This window comes from Gekko japonicus, unplaced genomic scaffold (genome assembly GCF_001447785.1).
Source record: "Gekko japonicus isolate JY-2015 unplaced genomic scaffold, Gekko_japonicus_V1.1 scaffold723, whole genome shotgun sequence".
NCBI lineage: Eukaryota > Metazoa > Chordata > Lepidosauria > Squamata > Gekkonidae > Gekko > Gekko japonicus.
The window spans coordinates 410,040-427,106 of NW_015165850.1; the positions used below are offsets into that span (position 1 = coordinate 410,040).

At 44.0% G+C, this 17,067-nt stretch overlaps 1 protein-coding gene across 1 annotated transcript in view; it reads left to right on the forward strand.

Moving 5' to 3' along the window:
* The first annotated feature begins 507 nt into the window (after nt 1-507).
* TRERF1 (transcriptional regulating factor 1) overlaps nt 508-17,067 on the forward strand; it is a 29,525-nt gene continuing 12,965 nt past the window's right edge. Inside the window, exons 1-7 of the mRNA XM_015411113.1 lie at nt 508-1,884; nt 3,279-3,328; nt 6,766-6,922; nt 7,560-7,811; nt 9,526-9,889; nt 14,972-15,038; nt 16,678-16,817. Of these exons, the coding sequence (XP_015266599.1) occupies nt 508-1,884; nt 3,279-3,328; nt 6,766-6,922; nt 7,560-7,811; nt 9,526-9,889; nt 14,972-15,038; nt 16,678-16,817 (2,407 nt within the window). The remainder of the gene's footprint in view (nt 1,885-3,278; nt 3,329-6,765; nt 6,923-7,559; nt 7,812-9,525; nt 9,890-14,971; nt 15,039-16,677; nt 16,818-17,067) is intronic.

A 17,067-nucleotide genomic window follows, 5' to 3' on the forward strand; every position in this document is an offset into this window, starting at 1 on the left:
TAGGGTTGAGTATTCCCTCTGTCCTGCTCAATCTTCATTCCAAATTTCCTTTTCCCAAAGTGACTTTAAAAATACAGCAACTGCTACTCTGGGGTTTTGTTATATGGGTTATTATATGATGTGTGGTTAGCCCTCTGTAGTGTGATAACAGAGACTTAGACAAGTAAGTTTGTATTTTAATAAGATTATTGTAAATGGAACTGCTGTTCAGAACATTCATAGTGTTTTCCTTTTACTTCCCAGGTCTCCAGAGCATACTAAGTGTATTATTACGTTCACGCAAGCCTTTTTTATGAAGACACAAAACACCCCACTCCTCAAAGTGGAATGACTGTCTCAAAAGAATTTATTTCTGTAGCGCAAGGGGATCGGCCGAAAAGTTAAGTAACTTCTCAAGCTTCAGTTTTGCACGCTCAATACCTCTCAGGGATTACTGTTCTTGGCTTTATTTTAAATGGTTTTTGATCGGAAAATAAATGGTTTTCGATCGGAAGAAAGGTGCTGAAAATGGGGGATCAGCAGATGTACAAAGCGAACCATGTCATTAACAACAGTGAAAGTTTATATTACCAGCAGCAGCACCTAAATTCTCTTGCACCCTTAAACCACAGCTATGGAGCGTCAGCCATGGATGCATCTCAGGATTCTCCCCTCTCTCCCTCATTTCCTCATGATGCAAGAGAAAACATAGCTTTGAATGTTGGGTCCAAAACACTTGGGTTGATGGATCCCCCAAGGCAAACGTGTTGGGCCCAGTTGGGTTCTGGCAACCACATCCCAGTAAGGACCAATCAGAATGCGATGTGGAGCTCAGCAGGGCAAGGGGAGCCCGCCGATGGGTATGACCATCTGTGCCCCCAGGCCAATGAGGTCAGGTCGCAGAAAATCACCAGTGGAGTTTTGCATAAATTAGATTCCTTCACCCAAGTCTTTGCTAATCAGAACTTGAGAATCCAAGTCAACAACGTGTCCCAGGTCGTACAGGCTCAGCCGTCGGGGATGGAGAACGCCAGTGACAGTGCGCTTCGACAGCTGTTGTCTCAGAAGCCTGCTGCTGAGCAGCAGCCTGTGCAGCGATATCAGCAGGTGCCACAGCAAGTCCACCCGGGTTTTGCAAGTGCACAACAGAAACAGCAAATGCACCTCATGCAGCACCAACAACCACTGTATTACGACGACCAGCATCACTTAGCTCACATGCCAATGCACCCTGCGGTGCACCAAGGACAGGCCCACTTGCCACAGCTGCACTCTCAGCAGCTGCTACCGCAGCTGCAGCAGGATCAATACTATCTGCCGCAACAGGCCCACCAAGGGCAGCACAGGCTTCTGATACATGAAATTCAGCAGCAGCAGCAGCAGCAACAGCGACAGTGCCCAGTGCAAACGACTCAGTATTATCCAATACAGTCTATGATGCAACAGTTACAGCAACAACAGCAGCAGCAGCAGATGCAAATGCAACTTCCCCCCTATCACAGAGATCCTGAACCAAAGACTCTGCACGAGGCTCACCAGTTCTCCCAAGACCGGGGTTCTTCTGTGCAGCTTATACAGCTGGGAACAGTACCTCAGTACTTCTATCAAGAACAGCAACAGTCATTCAGGCACTTGTATCCACAAAGTTTATTACCGCAGCAGCAGCAGCAGCAGCAGCAGACTGCAGAAGACACCAGCCAGCAGAATCATTATCAGAGTGAAAACAAGTCTCGGGCCTTGATGGACTCGCATCTTGGGCTCCCCGGGGCAGAGAGGACAGAGAGTCCAGCAGAGCAGGACATGAATTCTATTGGTGTCTCTCAGCAATCACACGTACCTCCAGTGAGCACCCACATGAACAGCAAAAGAACCCAGCAGTTGTCCCCCAATGCAGCATGGACTCAGGTATGTAAAAATTTGGTGTGCCAAACCATTTTCTAGCTGATAGCTGGTTCACATCTATAGGAGAGTGAGATGGTAAGATGGGCTGTACCATTTGTCTGCAGCTGGAGCATTATAAGAGTTTACATTTGGGGGGGGGGGAGACCCACCATGTTTAAAAATTCCTTGCAAATAGAGAACCAGCTTGCTAAGCAAAAGTACATGCTAGTTCCTATCGTTCTGCTGTGCTAGTTTTCTATATTCATGGACAGTGTGCGCGTGCGTGTGTGTGAAGAAATATTCAAGAGTGCATCACCTGTCATCTGAAGCAGTGCAGTCTGTTCTGCCACTTCAGGGCTCTTATCACGTCATTACCATCTCATTCTCTTGCATGTCTGGACAAGGGATAAGTTTAGGAGTAAAGTAGAAACTGAACTGCTGTCTGCCTCCTCCTCCTGAAGTGTAACCCTTTCAGGCCAATGAATGAAGGCAATGCTTCCTCATAAACGTCATCAGTTTTGTGACTTGAGTTGACTACCCAGCAGTTTGTAGGGTGTACATCTGCTACCATCCAAATGAAAATAGGTAACGTTAGTTGCCTGCAGTTATGACTGGTTGAGCATGCATGGAAGGAGGGCCTGTACTGAAAGACTCTATGGGGCAGTTGCAATGTGGCTTTAATGTACTATGCATGGGGAGACACATTGTCACCCTGTCTCTTTCTCAACGTATTGACCCCAAGCATAACGCTTTAGTTTTTCTCACATGAGTGAATGGCAGCTATTCATGCATATGGGAGAAGGTTAAAGTTTGGTGTAGTGGTTAAGTGTGCGGACTCTAATCTGGGAGAACCAGGTTTGATTCCCCACTCCTCCACTTGCACCTGCTGATGTGACCTTGGGTCAGTCACAAGCTCTGGCACAGCTGTCCTTGAAAAAGAGCAGTTTCTGTCAAGAGTTCTCTCTCAGCCCCGCCTACCTCAGAGGGTGTCTGTTGTGGGGAGGGGAAGGGAAAGGAGTTTGTAAGCCGCTCTGAGACTCCTTTGGGTAGTGAAGGGCGGGGTATAAATCCAATCTCTTCTCTCTTCTTCTTCTTCTTAAAGATGTACACTCAGGGATGATACTGGGGTAGAGCAAAACGTACTCCATGTCGGTAAACCAGAGTTCAGGGTGAGAGAAAAGTTTTGCTGTGTCCCAGACAGAAGTCCATTTACTTTGTCCCATTGAATTGAATGGCAATGAGTAGGAGCTAATCTGTTGCATATGTGTATTGTCCCATCCTTTCATCTGAGTATCTGTATTCTGGGGTTTTTAGTATGATGTGTGAATGTGTGAGAGCGAGTGATCTGAACTATTGTGTAGATAGATAATCCTTCAACAAGCTGACATACCAGTGTTTCTCCTTTCTCTCTGTAACAGCAGATCCAGCTATCCGAGAGCACACTCGAATCAGTGTCACCTGAACAAAGGTATATTTATGGTGAACTACAGATGTGTTCTAATTAATTCTTTTAAAGAAATAATCCAACAAGGGTGGCGTCTCTGCAGTTCAACATAGGGATCTGCCTATGCACAGGCCAAACAGCTGAAACTTCTAGAACTTTGGTGTTCCATCTACATCTGCTGTCTCTGATAGATTTAGTGGCCGTTGCCCCAGTGGAACTGTGAAGCAAGTGTTTCATCTGCTCTGTCCCTTTTTTGCCATCCTAAAGTGAAGCTTTTGGGTTAGAACATTTCAGCCTTTTGTCTTCAGTATTTTGCCACCACACTTCTCTCTCTTGGTTGTTTCACTTTGTCTAACCTTTCCATCAACAGGAGTTTCTTGCCACAGTATTATTAGAATTACAGATGAGTGGATTTATTTTATTTATATCATTATTCAGTTTATTTCCTTGTTTCTTGCCAAGATTCAAGGCTTGCACAATTTAAAAACAATGCAAAAACAACAACACAATAACAGTATAACACTGCATAAGCAATGCACAGACTGGATTACCAAAATTAAAGAACAGTGCAGCAAAAACAAGTCATACAGTATGTGTAAAGGTAAGAGAAAAAGACAGTGACAATGTATGCAGCACTTTTGAATGAAATTTGGAAATCCAGGCTAATGCAGAGCACCAGTGTGTTGGTGCTATTCTAGGAATGAGATCAAGTAATTTAGAATCTCACCATCCAAGAAGAAAATTTCATGGGGAGAATATTGTAAGAATTCCTACCTCTATTTGTCTTGCTGTTGGTTCAGTGTGGCTGCACAAGAAGTCTGCCATTCGTAGGGACAACACTTGTGGATCCATAGATTACAGGACCACAACCAGAATGACAAAGTTGATTAACTGCAAGACAGAATGACAAGGTTAATTAATTGAGCCTTGTGGAAAAACAGGCAGTTATTGCTGTTACTTCTCGCTAATTAGAGTCGATATAGTGATTATAGTATGTATTAATTTGGGCTTATTATTTATACTTTGTTTTTTACTCAGTTGATGTCCTTGGGATGAATTATCAGAATTCTCTTGCCTCTCAAGTTGACAGTAAAGCTAGGCACTGGCCATCATTTGGTGGAAAGTAGACTCCTTAGTAGTGCTAGTGGACCAAGGACAGATCAAAGAAACAATGATGGGGTGGTATTTCTAGAACCCAGTTATCCCATTGGCTTTATTCCAGCAGGAAACTAGGAGGCTTATCCTCTCAACGTAGTATCTGGTGAGTTCCCATGTTCTAAACGAGGAGGTGTTAGGCACTGTTCACAGTTTTCTTCTTCTAGGTAGCTAAGGGTGTTGTGTTCAGCCGGACTTGCTAGACCTCTGGATGTGTCAGCTATTCTTTCTGGACGGCCTATCCACTTACTTATTAAACCTTCCTGCCAGCCACAGCATGGAGTTTCATGACACAGACAGTTCCATTGTAGATACAGGACATGGATTTTAAGAAGAGTCACTGCAGGATGCTTCACAGTTTGATAATTGTAAGACCTTTTCTGTGGCAAGGCAGAATTGCTGCTGTCAACAGAAGAGGTTTTACCACGTCTTCACAGTGAACCATTGTTATCTGAAGAACGACATGCTGGATGACCTCTGCCACTTTTATTTTCAGTCCAGTTACCTTTATTGGCATGTAAACCACTTTTATTTGTCCACTGGCACGTATCTGATTCAGATCCTTTCAGCAGAAATCCTTCAGATAAACTCTTGACCACGGTGTCAGTGGTCTTGGTGCTTCTTCAGTAGTGAACAGATGGCATGTACTTCCCAGGAAAGGCCTCCTTCTACTGTTTCTCTTGAACAATAATGGGCACAGTTGGGTCATTTCCTTCAGGAGCGCACAGGAGCAGAGCTCCGGCAGTAAGGAGCCCAGGGGGCGGGGACATGCAACAAACCCCACCCCCTGCTCCCAGCAGCCCTCAGTTGGGCCATGAGTAGCAAGAAGCAGCCAGGTAAGTTGTAGAGCTGCCCCCAGCCCACCTTCAGGTACAAGCTCTTCCTCCTCTGTGAGGGCAGATCTGCGCATCCCCCCCCCCAATAGCTAGCAATCCAGAACAGTCCAGTGGAGCCTGAGTGGTGGGTGTTGCCTTCTGACACACTTCCAGTGATGTCAGGGGGTGTGGCATATGCAAATAAGTTATGCTAATGAGCTCCTGCACCTCTTTTTCTACGAAATTACCCCTGGGCACAGCACACACATCACTCAGGGGATCAGGAATGCATTGTGACTGCAGAATGACCAACCACTGAAGAGCCAGTAAGCCACCTTCCCATGTCACCCTCAATTAATGAGCAATTTGGAGTCTCAAGCATTTTCATCACAGTGACAAAGTTCAGTAATCCAGGTTAAGAAAGAACATATGACATGAAAGCTTTACACGGTGTATTGTTCATGACGTTTTCCCACTGGCCATTCATATTGTAAGACAAAGCAATAACTTGGCAGACATTCTAAGCAGAGTAAGGACATTACACATGCATAGTTCTTAACAGTGCGATCCTAAGTACAGTTACACCGCTTCCCCCCATTGACTTCAGTAGACTTAGATGTATGTAGCTGCTTAAGACTTCATAGTAAATGACTTTATAGTCCTGTAACTCTTTACAAAACCTGAGAGAAATCTTCTTTGCTAGTATTTTGCTGGCGGGGAGTAGGATGGGCCTATGTCTTTGAGGAAAAGTAGAGATGTGAAGGCCTGGGAGGAAAAAAAAACCTGGAAAAATACAGGGGGGGAATGGGGAAATCCCTCTCCTGTGAAATAATTTCTCTCTGGAAATAACTGAACTGCTTTTTAAGACAAGGTTTTGCCCACTCAAAATGTGTAGTAGAAAGATTTTTATGTAAGACAATGTAGAGTTTTAGATCATGTTAATTCCCATAATACTGCAGACATACATATTTTCAACATTCGTAGATTAAATATGACTGATCTTGTCCACAGTTAATATTTTTCCATGTAATTACTTATGAGGTTGCAGCTTTCAAGTATTTGTGTCTGGGCTTGTTTTAATCTTTTGAGTAGCCCTGATGTGAAAAGTAGCCCTGTTTTAGGTAGATGTTTATACTTTGTGGCTGATACACATTTAATGATTGAAGTCTTGGTTCAAAACAAATTCACCTGAAAATTTATTTCAGTATAGCTTACTGCTGGATAAGTGGACTTTGGACCCACAACTTTGGATTCTTATACACATCAAAAATCACTTGATATTAAAGCTACATGTTCAGTACATACTGGGGAAAATAGGTGATAGAATTAATCTTCAAGTTTATTTGCTGCATTCAAACACATCACAGTTAGCCCCTGAGAGAGTCTGGAATGTGGTGGTGTGTTGAAGAACTGTTACATGTAGCAGTGTTACAATGTTATTTTGAGCATTTTTATCAAAATAGTATCTTCTTCATTTGCTGTCTCTTACAGTAACACTGGTCACAGTCAAGAAACATATACAGAGAGATCTGAAACAAAGAGTAAACTAATGTGCACTGTATGCTTAAAGGAGTTTAAAAGTTTACCAGCCCTAAATGGCCACATGAGGTCTCACGGAGGGGTACGGGCATCTCCCATCTTCAAACAGGTTGGAACTTTTTTGATACTTGGCTGTCACCCTTTCCTATTGGAGTTTGCTGCTTGCTTTGCTTTGCTATTAAAAGAGTGTCATAATTCCTGAGCTGGCCTTGCAGTTGTCCAAGTAGTGTCTTTCTCTAGCTTTGTTTCAAGTGTGCTAATTCTCCGTCAGTTGGAGATATGTTGATGTGATATCACAATGACCTAAGAGTTTTGCTTAAGCTTTTGGCTGGCCTTCAGGTGAAAGAGGTTCCTCACTCTGAACACGCTTGTGTAGGCCCTTATTATTTGGTGTTTTTTTTAAAAAAAAAAACCTCTGCTCTAAATCCAGTAAGTACTGTCTGCTTTGACGTGGGAAGATATCTTATTTGTCCTGAGGCATTTTTGCCCAGGATGGAAGTACCTTTTTACGTTATATTTACCACAGCAGAAGAGGTGTTCAGTCTGTCGCAGCAAAAACCACAGAGACTGACATATTTATTGTATCACCGAACAAAGTGGGCTCTAGTTTACAAAAGTTTTTGCCACAGTAAATGTGTTACTCTTTAAAGAACCACAAGACGCTTTGTTGTTTGTGCCACATTTAATATTCTATACGTCAGGGGCCATCTGTGGTTGAGGCTGAAAGCCTTTAATTGTCTGCACAGGAGGAAGGAGAGAAACCATCAGAGCAGCCGCCGCCGCCGCCGCCCTCCGAGGTGGATAGCCTTGTGCCCATCGTCATGCCTGTTTCTGTCCCTGTAAAGCTCCTGTCGCCCGATCCCAGCTGGCAGGCCACTGACAGCAGTGCCACCAATGTCAAAGATAAGCCTGTCTCAGATGATGAGATGCCTGTTCTTGTGAGGATGACTTACTCGCCACCGCGTTCCCCTAGAGCGGCCAGCCCGTGCGCATCTTCTGTGAGTGTTCTCTTGCCACTAACTATGCCAAGGGCACCTAATAAATCCCTTTGCATTTTTAATGTACTTCTTATTAAATGTTTTTCTTTGGAAATGCAGAATCATCCATGTCACACTTCCTAGTCATGCAGAAGCATTGTATTCTTTTTTTTTTTTTAATGCCTGGCTGTTCCTAAGCAGTCACTAAACAAAAACAAAGGGATTTATTGCCTGCCAGTGTCACCCGTTTATTTGTGCTTGTTTGTTTAATTGTTGCTGCTTAAAACCAGTTCATTTTCTCCTTGAGAAATTCGAAATACATTTCCCCCTCTCCACTATTTTCTATCTTAGGTAAATAAGCTTTATCTGCTAATTATTATAAAAACAAAGCACTCTGATAGGTGCTGTGAAATATTTATCTAGCCACTGCAGCCTACTTCCTCGTTTCCCCTACGCGTGAGCCTTGGCCATATTTTAATTATGGAGTCTTAAATCCAAGTGTATCAAGTCTTGGCGAGTGTCCGAGCCCCAACATTATTTTTGCTACACCCAGTTTCTGAGGTTTGTATCCCACGTGGATCTCATTTCTACCTCATGGGCTATCCAGACTGTCAGGGCGGAGAAGAACATGAGCCAAGCAGGCAAAGACAGTCAAATTTTTCATAAGTAAACAATTGGGGAGTAACAGGAAAGTCTGTAGGCAAGTAATAAACCTCGTGATGATAGCCTGTGTTCCTATTTGGATAAAGCAGGGGTCCTAAGCCACTTCTCTGCTTGCATTCCTTTTCGTCAGTTGTGGAGGCAGTGCTCTGCTGTGGATCAGGTTCCTCCAGTGTTCGGCACTTCTGCTCATGCAAGACCAATGCATTTCAGTAAGCTCAGAAGCACCTAACACGGTCCACAGCAGAGGACTGCTTCCACAACTAGATAACAGGGCTAATAACAGAAAAGGGTCTTAGGGTCCAGATGCATGCCAGCAGGTATCATTGATTGATGGACACTGGCTGGTCTGTTTATAGCATGCCCGTCCTACTTTGTGGTGCCAAATAAGTCCCTTTTTTAGGATAAATGCCTGGATGTGTCAAAAATACCTTTCAGGTGTCATCACAATGCAGATGAGCATAGCCATCTGGCAGTGTTGCCCTCTTTCTCACCAAGGGTTGATTCACCCATGTACATTCATCACTTGATGGTTCCAATATCAAGTGATGAGATTGTTCCTTGTGGTGTTATGTTCTAGCCCATTGTGATAATTTTACTCAATTTGGAATGTTTTGTTTCTTTGTTAAGATACAAGGGTAGGAATGCTGTTGTTGGAAACAGCCCTGACTGCATTTCCTGAAAGGGTACACAAATTACTATCTGTGATATGCTCTTCTTGTTGCTAGGGAGTGGAGGTTTCAACCTTCACCCAGCTTTGAGTTTTACACTGAGGTGATCCTTAAAAATCCACTGTTATCCAGACTAATCTACCTCATTTGGTTGTTGTGAAAGTAACTATGAAAATACTGTTTTTACCCCTGCAAAAAAAAAAAAAAAAAGGTGGCCAGGGGGAAGGGGCGCTACAGAAAAGATACCCAAAATTATTGGATCTTCTTTTCCGAAATCAAGGCTGTAGCTGTATTTCAGAGGCTTGTTAGCTAGTATGGGTGGGGCTGGGGTATGCTGTTGTAACAGGCATGTAATCCAGCACATTATCGCTAAAATTGCTTCAATGCTGTAATCTTCCATTCAGGATCCCAGTAGGAAAAACCACCAAAACATTACCAATTCTGAAGAGACCTTCAAGCCTTCACAAGACAAGAGAAAATACCGCCATAGACCCGAGCCACTCTTCATCCCACCTCCTTCCTTCAACTTCAGTGTCATGCATTCAGGCGCTACCCTATACCAAAGCCAGCTTCGCTCTCCTCGCATCCTAGGTGACCATCTTGATAGGACTCATGAGCTCCCACCGTATACCCCCCCTCCTATGCTCAGTCCAGTACGTCAAGGATCTGGTCTCTTCAGCAATGTTATCACCTCTCATGGGGCATCTCACCCCCAGCTACCACTCACTCCTCTGACACCCACTCCCCGTGTGCTTCTCTGCCGATCTAGTAAGTATTCTGTGTTCTCTTATAAGCATGGTAGATTGTATAAACATATTTTTGACACCATGATCTGTTGCCTCCCTTCCGTACTGTGCAGTGTCATTTTGAATTGCTTATGGAACATTTAGCTCTCTGGTCTCTGCTTCTCACACTGTTTTTGTATTAGTGTTTGATTAGAACAGAGGTGTCAAACTCACTTGTTAGGAGGGCCGGATCTGACATAAATGGGACTGTGTCGGGCCAGGCCATGTGTGCCATAAAATGTAACATGATGTACTGGAGATATAAACTTTATAAAGATTATTTCAGATGCCAAATGGCAATAGCAAGTTTAATTAAGTGTGATATGCAGAGGGGTAGTAGGCATGGCGATATCAGCATTGGTAATGAGACAAGAAACCTAGGCCTCAGTTTGGTCCAGGAGGATACAGTCCAGGAGGATGCAAAGAATAAATGGACATAAGTCTGACATTAGAAACCACAACATTCAAAAACCAGTTGGGGAATATTTTGGTATTTTTGCATTTGTGTGTATGTGCCCGTGCCTGGAAGTCATGGCAACCTCTGCCGACTCCTCCTGGGGCATGGAGGACATTCAGAGAAGTGGCTTGATAGCCTGCCTCTGGCCTCCTGGCCCTGGTATTCTCTGGAGGTCTCCCATCCAAATACTTGCCAGGGTTGGCCATGCTTATCTTCTGAGATCTGATGAGATTAGACTTTCCTGAGCTATCCAGGTCGGGGCGCCAGTGGGGGAACATTTTAACCTTTCAGGACGTTCATTTGCTGACCTTATAGTAGCAGTTCACTTACAAAGGAATTTCAAAGGGAGATCAGAAAGACAGACTGCTGAATTGCAACTGATAACGAAGCTCAAGACCTTCTACCCTCCTGGACTGAATTGAGACCTAGGTTTCTTTTCTCATTACCAACGCCTGGTATTGTCATTTGCATCTGAAATCACTCCACTCTCCAAGATATACGGACCGATGGACTCACATTCTAGCTGTATCTGAAGAAGTGAGCAGTGACTCATGGAAGCTCATGCCCTGCCACAAATTTTGTTAGTCTTTAAGGTGTTACTGGACTCTTGTTCCTTTCCGCTAATAAAGATTACAAGCTGTGCTGTTTTCTTTCTTTCTTTCTCTTTCTTTCTTTCTTTCTTTCTTTCTTTCTTTCTTTCTTTCTTTCTTTCTTTCTTTCTTTCTTTCTTTCTTTCTTTCTTTCTTTCTTTCTTTCTTTCTTTCTCTCATCTGTTAGAACTGGAAAGTGGGATCTCTCCAAGTGAAATGATGTTTTGATTTCAGACTGGACAAAATCCACTCAGTGCTAGTGATGATAATGAAAGAGTTAAGAGAGCAAAGGTGTGGGAGGTTAATGTGAAGAAAAGCAGCCAGTGAGGCTTCCGGTCTGGCTCCCGCGTATGGCGGACGCTTCCTCGGGTCGCTCCCGAGGGCGCCTCGCCCGCCCGCGGTGGAGGAGGGAATCCGCGCGAGCGGAGACCCGAACGAGCCCCTCAGAAGAGAGGAGCTCGGATCCGGGGCGCTTTAGGGCGCACTAGGGGGGAGTCGCTCTTTCGGCCGAGAGGTCGGAGAGCGAGGCTCCCGCCATGCCCTGCCCCAATGGACCTTGCTGCGTGAGCGACCCCGAACGGGGTTTAGCGGAGCCACCAGACGTCACCGAGTGATAAAGCGACCATCCGCAAAAGTGGAAAAGAAAAAGAAAAGATCGGCTTAACTGTGAGTTGTCAAAATGCAGAGAAAAAGAACTGAAAATTGTTTCCCCCCCCTCCCAGCGAAAAAGGCGAAGAGGTTAATCCTCCATCTATACAAGCGAAAAAGAAAAGGAGGGGGGGGGATGAATTGAGCGGACAGTGATGTTTTCCTTTGATGTATTTGAAAGCGAGAAACTTGTCTCTCTGGAGCACATTTTAAGAACTTTCTAAAAGTAAACAAAAAAGAAAAGATGTCGGAGCTGGGCAAAAGCGAGCGGAGAAGGAGGGAGGGACTTCCGTCTGGGCGTTTGTTTGTGTGCAAGAGCCGGCTGTTGAATGTTTGGACTGTTTATGGCTGTGAATCCGACGGGAGTTTTGCAAAAAAGATAAGTTGGAATTGTGACAGCGAGAAGTGCCTGATAAGCGCTTATAAGTCAACAATTGCGAGGAGGACCCATAGAGAGTCTGGGAGCGAATATAAAAGCGAAAATGAAATTGATACCATTCTCGAAAATGGGGACCTCCGGGGCATGAAAGGAAGAGGATTTATAGTACATGAACTGAGCGTATTAACAACAACCCGAAGGAGGATCTAACAAGCCGGAAGGAGAAGACAACAGAGACAACAGAGGAAGCTCCTCCACGTCAGCGATAGTAAAAGCACCCAGCACGCAAAGAAGCGGTTCTGGATGTTCACAGAAGAGACCCTTTTTATTAACAGAATCTCAAAGGAACATTACTAACATACTAACAGAGAATACATGTAACAGGACTAAGAAAAGAAGTTTGGCAACACACAGAAGAAGCCCAAGAAGATTAATTGGACATTACTAACAGTTTAATTTACCAGTTTATATATCACTCAGCTTTTTCTTTCTCCCACTGTCTACCCCTCCCTTTTTTTCTTTTAAGCGAAATACCTCCCCTTTTTAGGGGAGCCAATAAAACCTTTATTAAAAAAAAAAAGAAAAGCAGCCAGTGAGGTGGGAGGGGAGAGAGGGAGATGTGTTGGAAACATAAATGTATTTTTAAATACTTAGCTATCTACTTCCAGTCATTGAACATTAAACAATGGAATCCAATCCAAGTGTTGTAATTCCTAAACAGGGTATTTTTGAAAAAAACTAAAATCCAAGATTGGCACAGAGAAATCTAATCCGTCTTTGTTCTCTTGTGCACGAGCGCTCTCCCTTGGTCTTTCCCTCTCCCTCCCTTCCTCCCCAAAGGGGGGGGGGACTTCAGCCAATGGAGCAAAGGCTTGGCTTTGTATCTCTCTCTGTGTGATTGAGGGAGATGGGCAAAAGATGCAGCAGCCCCAGGGGAGGAAGCAGGAGAGAGCCCGTTGCTGGCAGGCCAGATAGAAGCCCCACAGGGGCTGGTTCTAGCCCACTAGCTGTATGTTTGACATCCCTGGTTTAGAAGGCAGACAGCTTCTCAGCTTTAAAGCCCTTTATGACCTGGGGCCCACACTCCTGAAAGATTGCTTTTTCCTTCATAAGCCTGTATGGCAATGTCATTCTTTCCAGCACTGTGTACCCAACAGTCTAGGCTCAAGTATTTTCAGTGGCTACTCTGTGTATCTGTAACAGCCTCCTGAATGAGGTTGGCAGGGTGGGGGCTTCTACTCTCCTGGTTTTCTGGTGAGGCTGCAAAACAGAGTTATTCCAGATAGCTTTCGGGGCTGCCGGAGCAAGGGGGGGGGGATACCTTCCTTTGGGCATAGAGCAGGGGTCACTGGGGGAGTGGGGGGGAGGTAGTTGTGAATTTCCTGCATTGTGCAGGGGGTTGGACTAGATGGCCCTTGAGGTCCCTTCCAGCTCTAGGTTTCTATATGATGTTTTCAGATTTTTTTTCCACTGCCCATGCCTTGTTTTTTAATGTATGTTTTATCACATGGTTTTTATGTTGTTGTTACTGGCCTTGGTCCTGTGATGCTCAGGAGAAAGGCAGGCATATAAATATTTTAAATAATAAATAAATAGTTCACCTTCAGTTGTCTCTTAGAATCCTTAAACGTTTCCCTTTTAAACAGAACAAGTGTAAGAAATAATTATTTTCTAATAATTAGGGGAAAAGACCTTTTGTTGTTTCTTATCGTGGGAACTCTGGTGACACACCTATGAATTCCAGCCCCACTTACCCCTTCCATACTCTGACAAATGTCACTTGTCAGACCAAGGGGCTGTGGAGGGGTGGGGAGGGAAATAATGAAGACGTGCAAGATTCCACTGAAAGGGGTAAGTGCTCATTGTCCAGTTAGCAGAACTTTTCTTTAATACGTAATGGATTGAGCTGAACTGGGAGATGTCACTCTTCAAACCTGCTCAGCATTTTTGCACAAGCACAAAGTGTACTTGCCTTGGGGCCTTGAATGAGCTTTTAAAAAATGTAAATAGAAATATTCTTAAAAGAATTCTCAGGCACCAAGGCCATGCTAGGAATTGTTTCTCCAAAGCATGGGCTTGGATCCTGGCAAAATTTCCATCAGCAGAGTGTGGCTTCTCTGCCTTCCCCCCCTCCTGCTACAACCTACTACTCCTGTTCTTGGGGGAATGGGGTATTGGAGGCCTGATGTGTGAAGGGGAAATGGGTGCCTGTAGAAGCGATTGGCGGGATGTATACACTCTGCCTTATACTGATTCAGACCTTTGGTCCATCAGATGCATCAAATGCTGTGATTTACTCTGGCTGTGACTCACTAGTCTGCCACGCTGTTTAATACAGAACAGCGGAGTAGTCTCTGCAGTTATCCAGATAAACCGTCAACAGATCGTAATGCCCATGTCTTACTACGTGTGTGTGTGTGTAAAGTGCTGTCAAGTTGCAGCCAACATATGGCAACCTCAGCAAGGGGTTTTCAAAGCAGATGAGAAGTAGAGATGGTTTGCCATTGTCTTCCTCTGCAGCCTTTTTTGAAGGTCTCCCATCCAAGTACTAACCAGGGCTGACACTGCTCAGATTCCGAGATCTGATGAGATGGGGGCCATACCATGCCATTGCCTCTCCCCTTACTACATAGACAACCAGTATATTTGCAAAGAGGTAAAAGATGAAAATACCATGAAATCCTGGGCATTGTGTATACAGGCAAACGTCCACCATTAAAAACAGCAACAGAGCATCCTCATGCATCTTAAAATTCCAGCTCTCTCTGGCATCTTAAGCCATGGTCTTTCCCAGACTTACTCTCTGAGATCATTTTAAATTGAGATGCCAGAAATTGGCCACATGCAAAGCATGAATTTGACCACTTATCGTCCGTTCCCCTATTTGCCCATATTTTTTCTGTAAGGGGATACAAGGAAGAAGTGGAAAGTGAAGAAAAATGTGCTAATGAAGGGAACATCTACTTAAATGTTACTTTCCCCCCCTTTCAGATAGTGTTGATGGAAGCAATGTCCCTGTGACCCCAGGGCCAGGAGAACAGACCATTGATGTAGAACCGTAAGGATTATCATCTCGTTTAATATACATATTGCTCAGTATGCAGTGTAGTCCAGCTGACCCTTCTTTATTTACTCCTAGAATGTGGTTTTATAGGCATTAACAGTGGCTAGGGTACAGACATTCCTCTGCATGTGTATCCATTCAACACTCCTGTGTGTGCGTCAGAACTTCCTTGAGTATATATTCCAGCTTTATTTGTTTGTGCTGCTTTGGAAGCTGCTCCTGACAGGCTTTGGGTTTCAGTAAGAGGCGTCATGGCAGCACGATGCTTTAATAGTGCATCTGCATCTGAAGTGCCATGGTTCATATGGAAGGTTGGGAGACCAGTATGAAATAATTCTGTGGCGAACTGTGGAGAGAACCCTTTGCATTCCAAAAGCAATGAAGCCATTCCTAGCTTCAGTGACCGCTTTAAGAGCTTTACCTCTGTTTTGTGACACAATGCAGTCAAAAGTTCAGAGTTCTCAGTGGTGCTTCTTAAATCGTGTGCACTCTGGATACCACATTTAGGGTGCTCAAATAATTATTAAAATCCTGGTTCTCAAGGGTACGATTCCTTTTTGTTTGTTTATAGCACTCTAATGGAATAGTGTTCAACTGAACTAAGAATTCATTACTGAAGTGGCAATCCTGAGGATACTTTCCTGGGACTAAGCCCCACTGAACAACATGAGACTTACTTGTGAATAGAACTGCTTAGAATTGCACCCTTATTTTCACATGACTATGAAAGAACAAACTGCAGATGGGTGTGTCATCCTTCAGGGACAAGAATGCAAGCCACAATTGCTGCAATGAGCATAACTGGCGTGTGGGTTCATAGGAGGAATCAGACTACCCAAATCCGAGCTCTCTACCACCTCCCGTTTAGGTGCTGAGTGATTCTAAAACACCTAAGAAATATGGAGGAGCTTCACCTAGTAACTATAGTAACTATCCAGCAGCAGTGAATAATTTCAGGGTCAAGGCATTTTGCCTCACTTCTCAGTATTAGGGGCAGGGCTCACCCCTTGGAACAATTGAAGTAGAATATTGAGTGGATTTTTGTGTCTAGCGGTGCCATCCTAAGCAGAGTTACATCCTTCTGGGCATGCTGAAATCCATGAATTTAGAAGGGTGTAACTCTTCTTAGGAATGCTCAGTGTATTTGCATGCACTACAAAGAATAAACTCCCAAGTTCCTAATGACATCTCTTCTACCTATTTATATTTTTATACACTCAAGGGTAAGGACACATCTGAAAACCAACTTCCTGTACTGTCAGTTGGGCGTTTTAGAGTTCAACTGAGAGAACAGAAAGTGCTCTGGGAAAGTTAGACATCTCTTTCCCGGAACACCCCTGTATTCGCAGTGGGGAGCAAGAACAGCGTGTGGGCTAAGTTGTTTTCTTCACCACATTAAGTCTGTTTACTAATAACAAAACAGCTTATTTTAAAGTACCAGCAGACACTCCATTTTGAGAAGCGTCTAGCTTTTCCTTCTTCTCCTCTCTGCCTTCTGTCTCCTCCCCTTTCTTTAGGTGTACAAGTAGTTGTCCCTTACCAGACTTCTTAAAAACTCTTTCTCCTGTCAGATTGCTCCACCTGCTTTGGGCTTGCACGCATCCTTTCCTGCTGTATCTTTCTTTGTTCTCAGTCGTATCAACATTGGATCAAGATTCCAGGCTAATATCCCTGAACTTAAAGACATAACCTCAGTGGGGAAAGAGGATCACAAAGCAACTTTAGTGTGGAAACCATGGCCAGAACTGGAAGACGACACTTTCCAACAAAGAGGTATTGTGTTTTGTCTTTGGAATGGAGTTTTTAATCTTTAAATGATAAATGCCTGCCTCCTCCATTCTTGGGTAGTTATTTGTATCTAAATGTACCACAATGAATGGTGCATTGTGCACAGTCATCTGGTGTACCATCCAGGTTATTGTTCCTCTTCTGCTTTATAGCATGAAAGTTGAATAAATTCTATCTCTGTAGTCTCATATCCCATAATAACCTTTATTCTAATGATTATTGCTGCCACTCATGC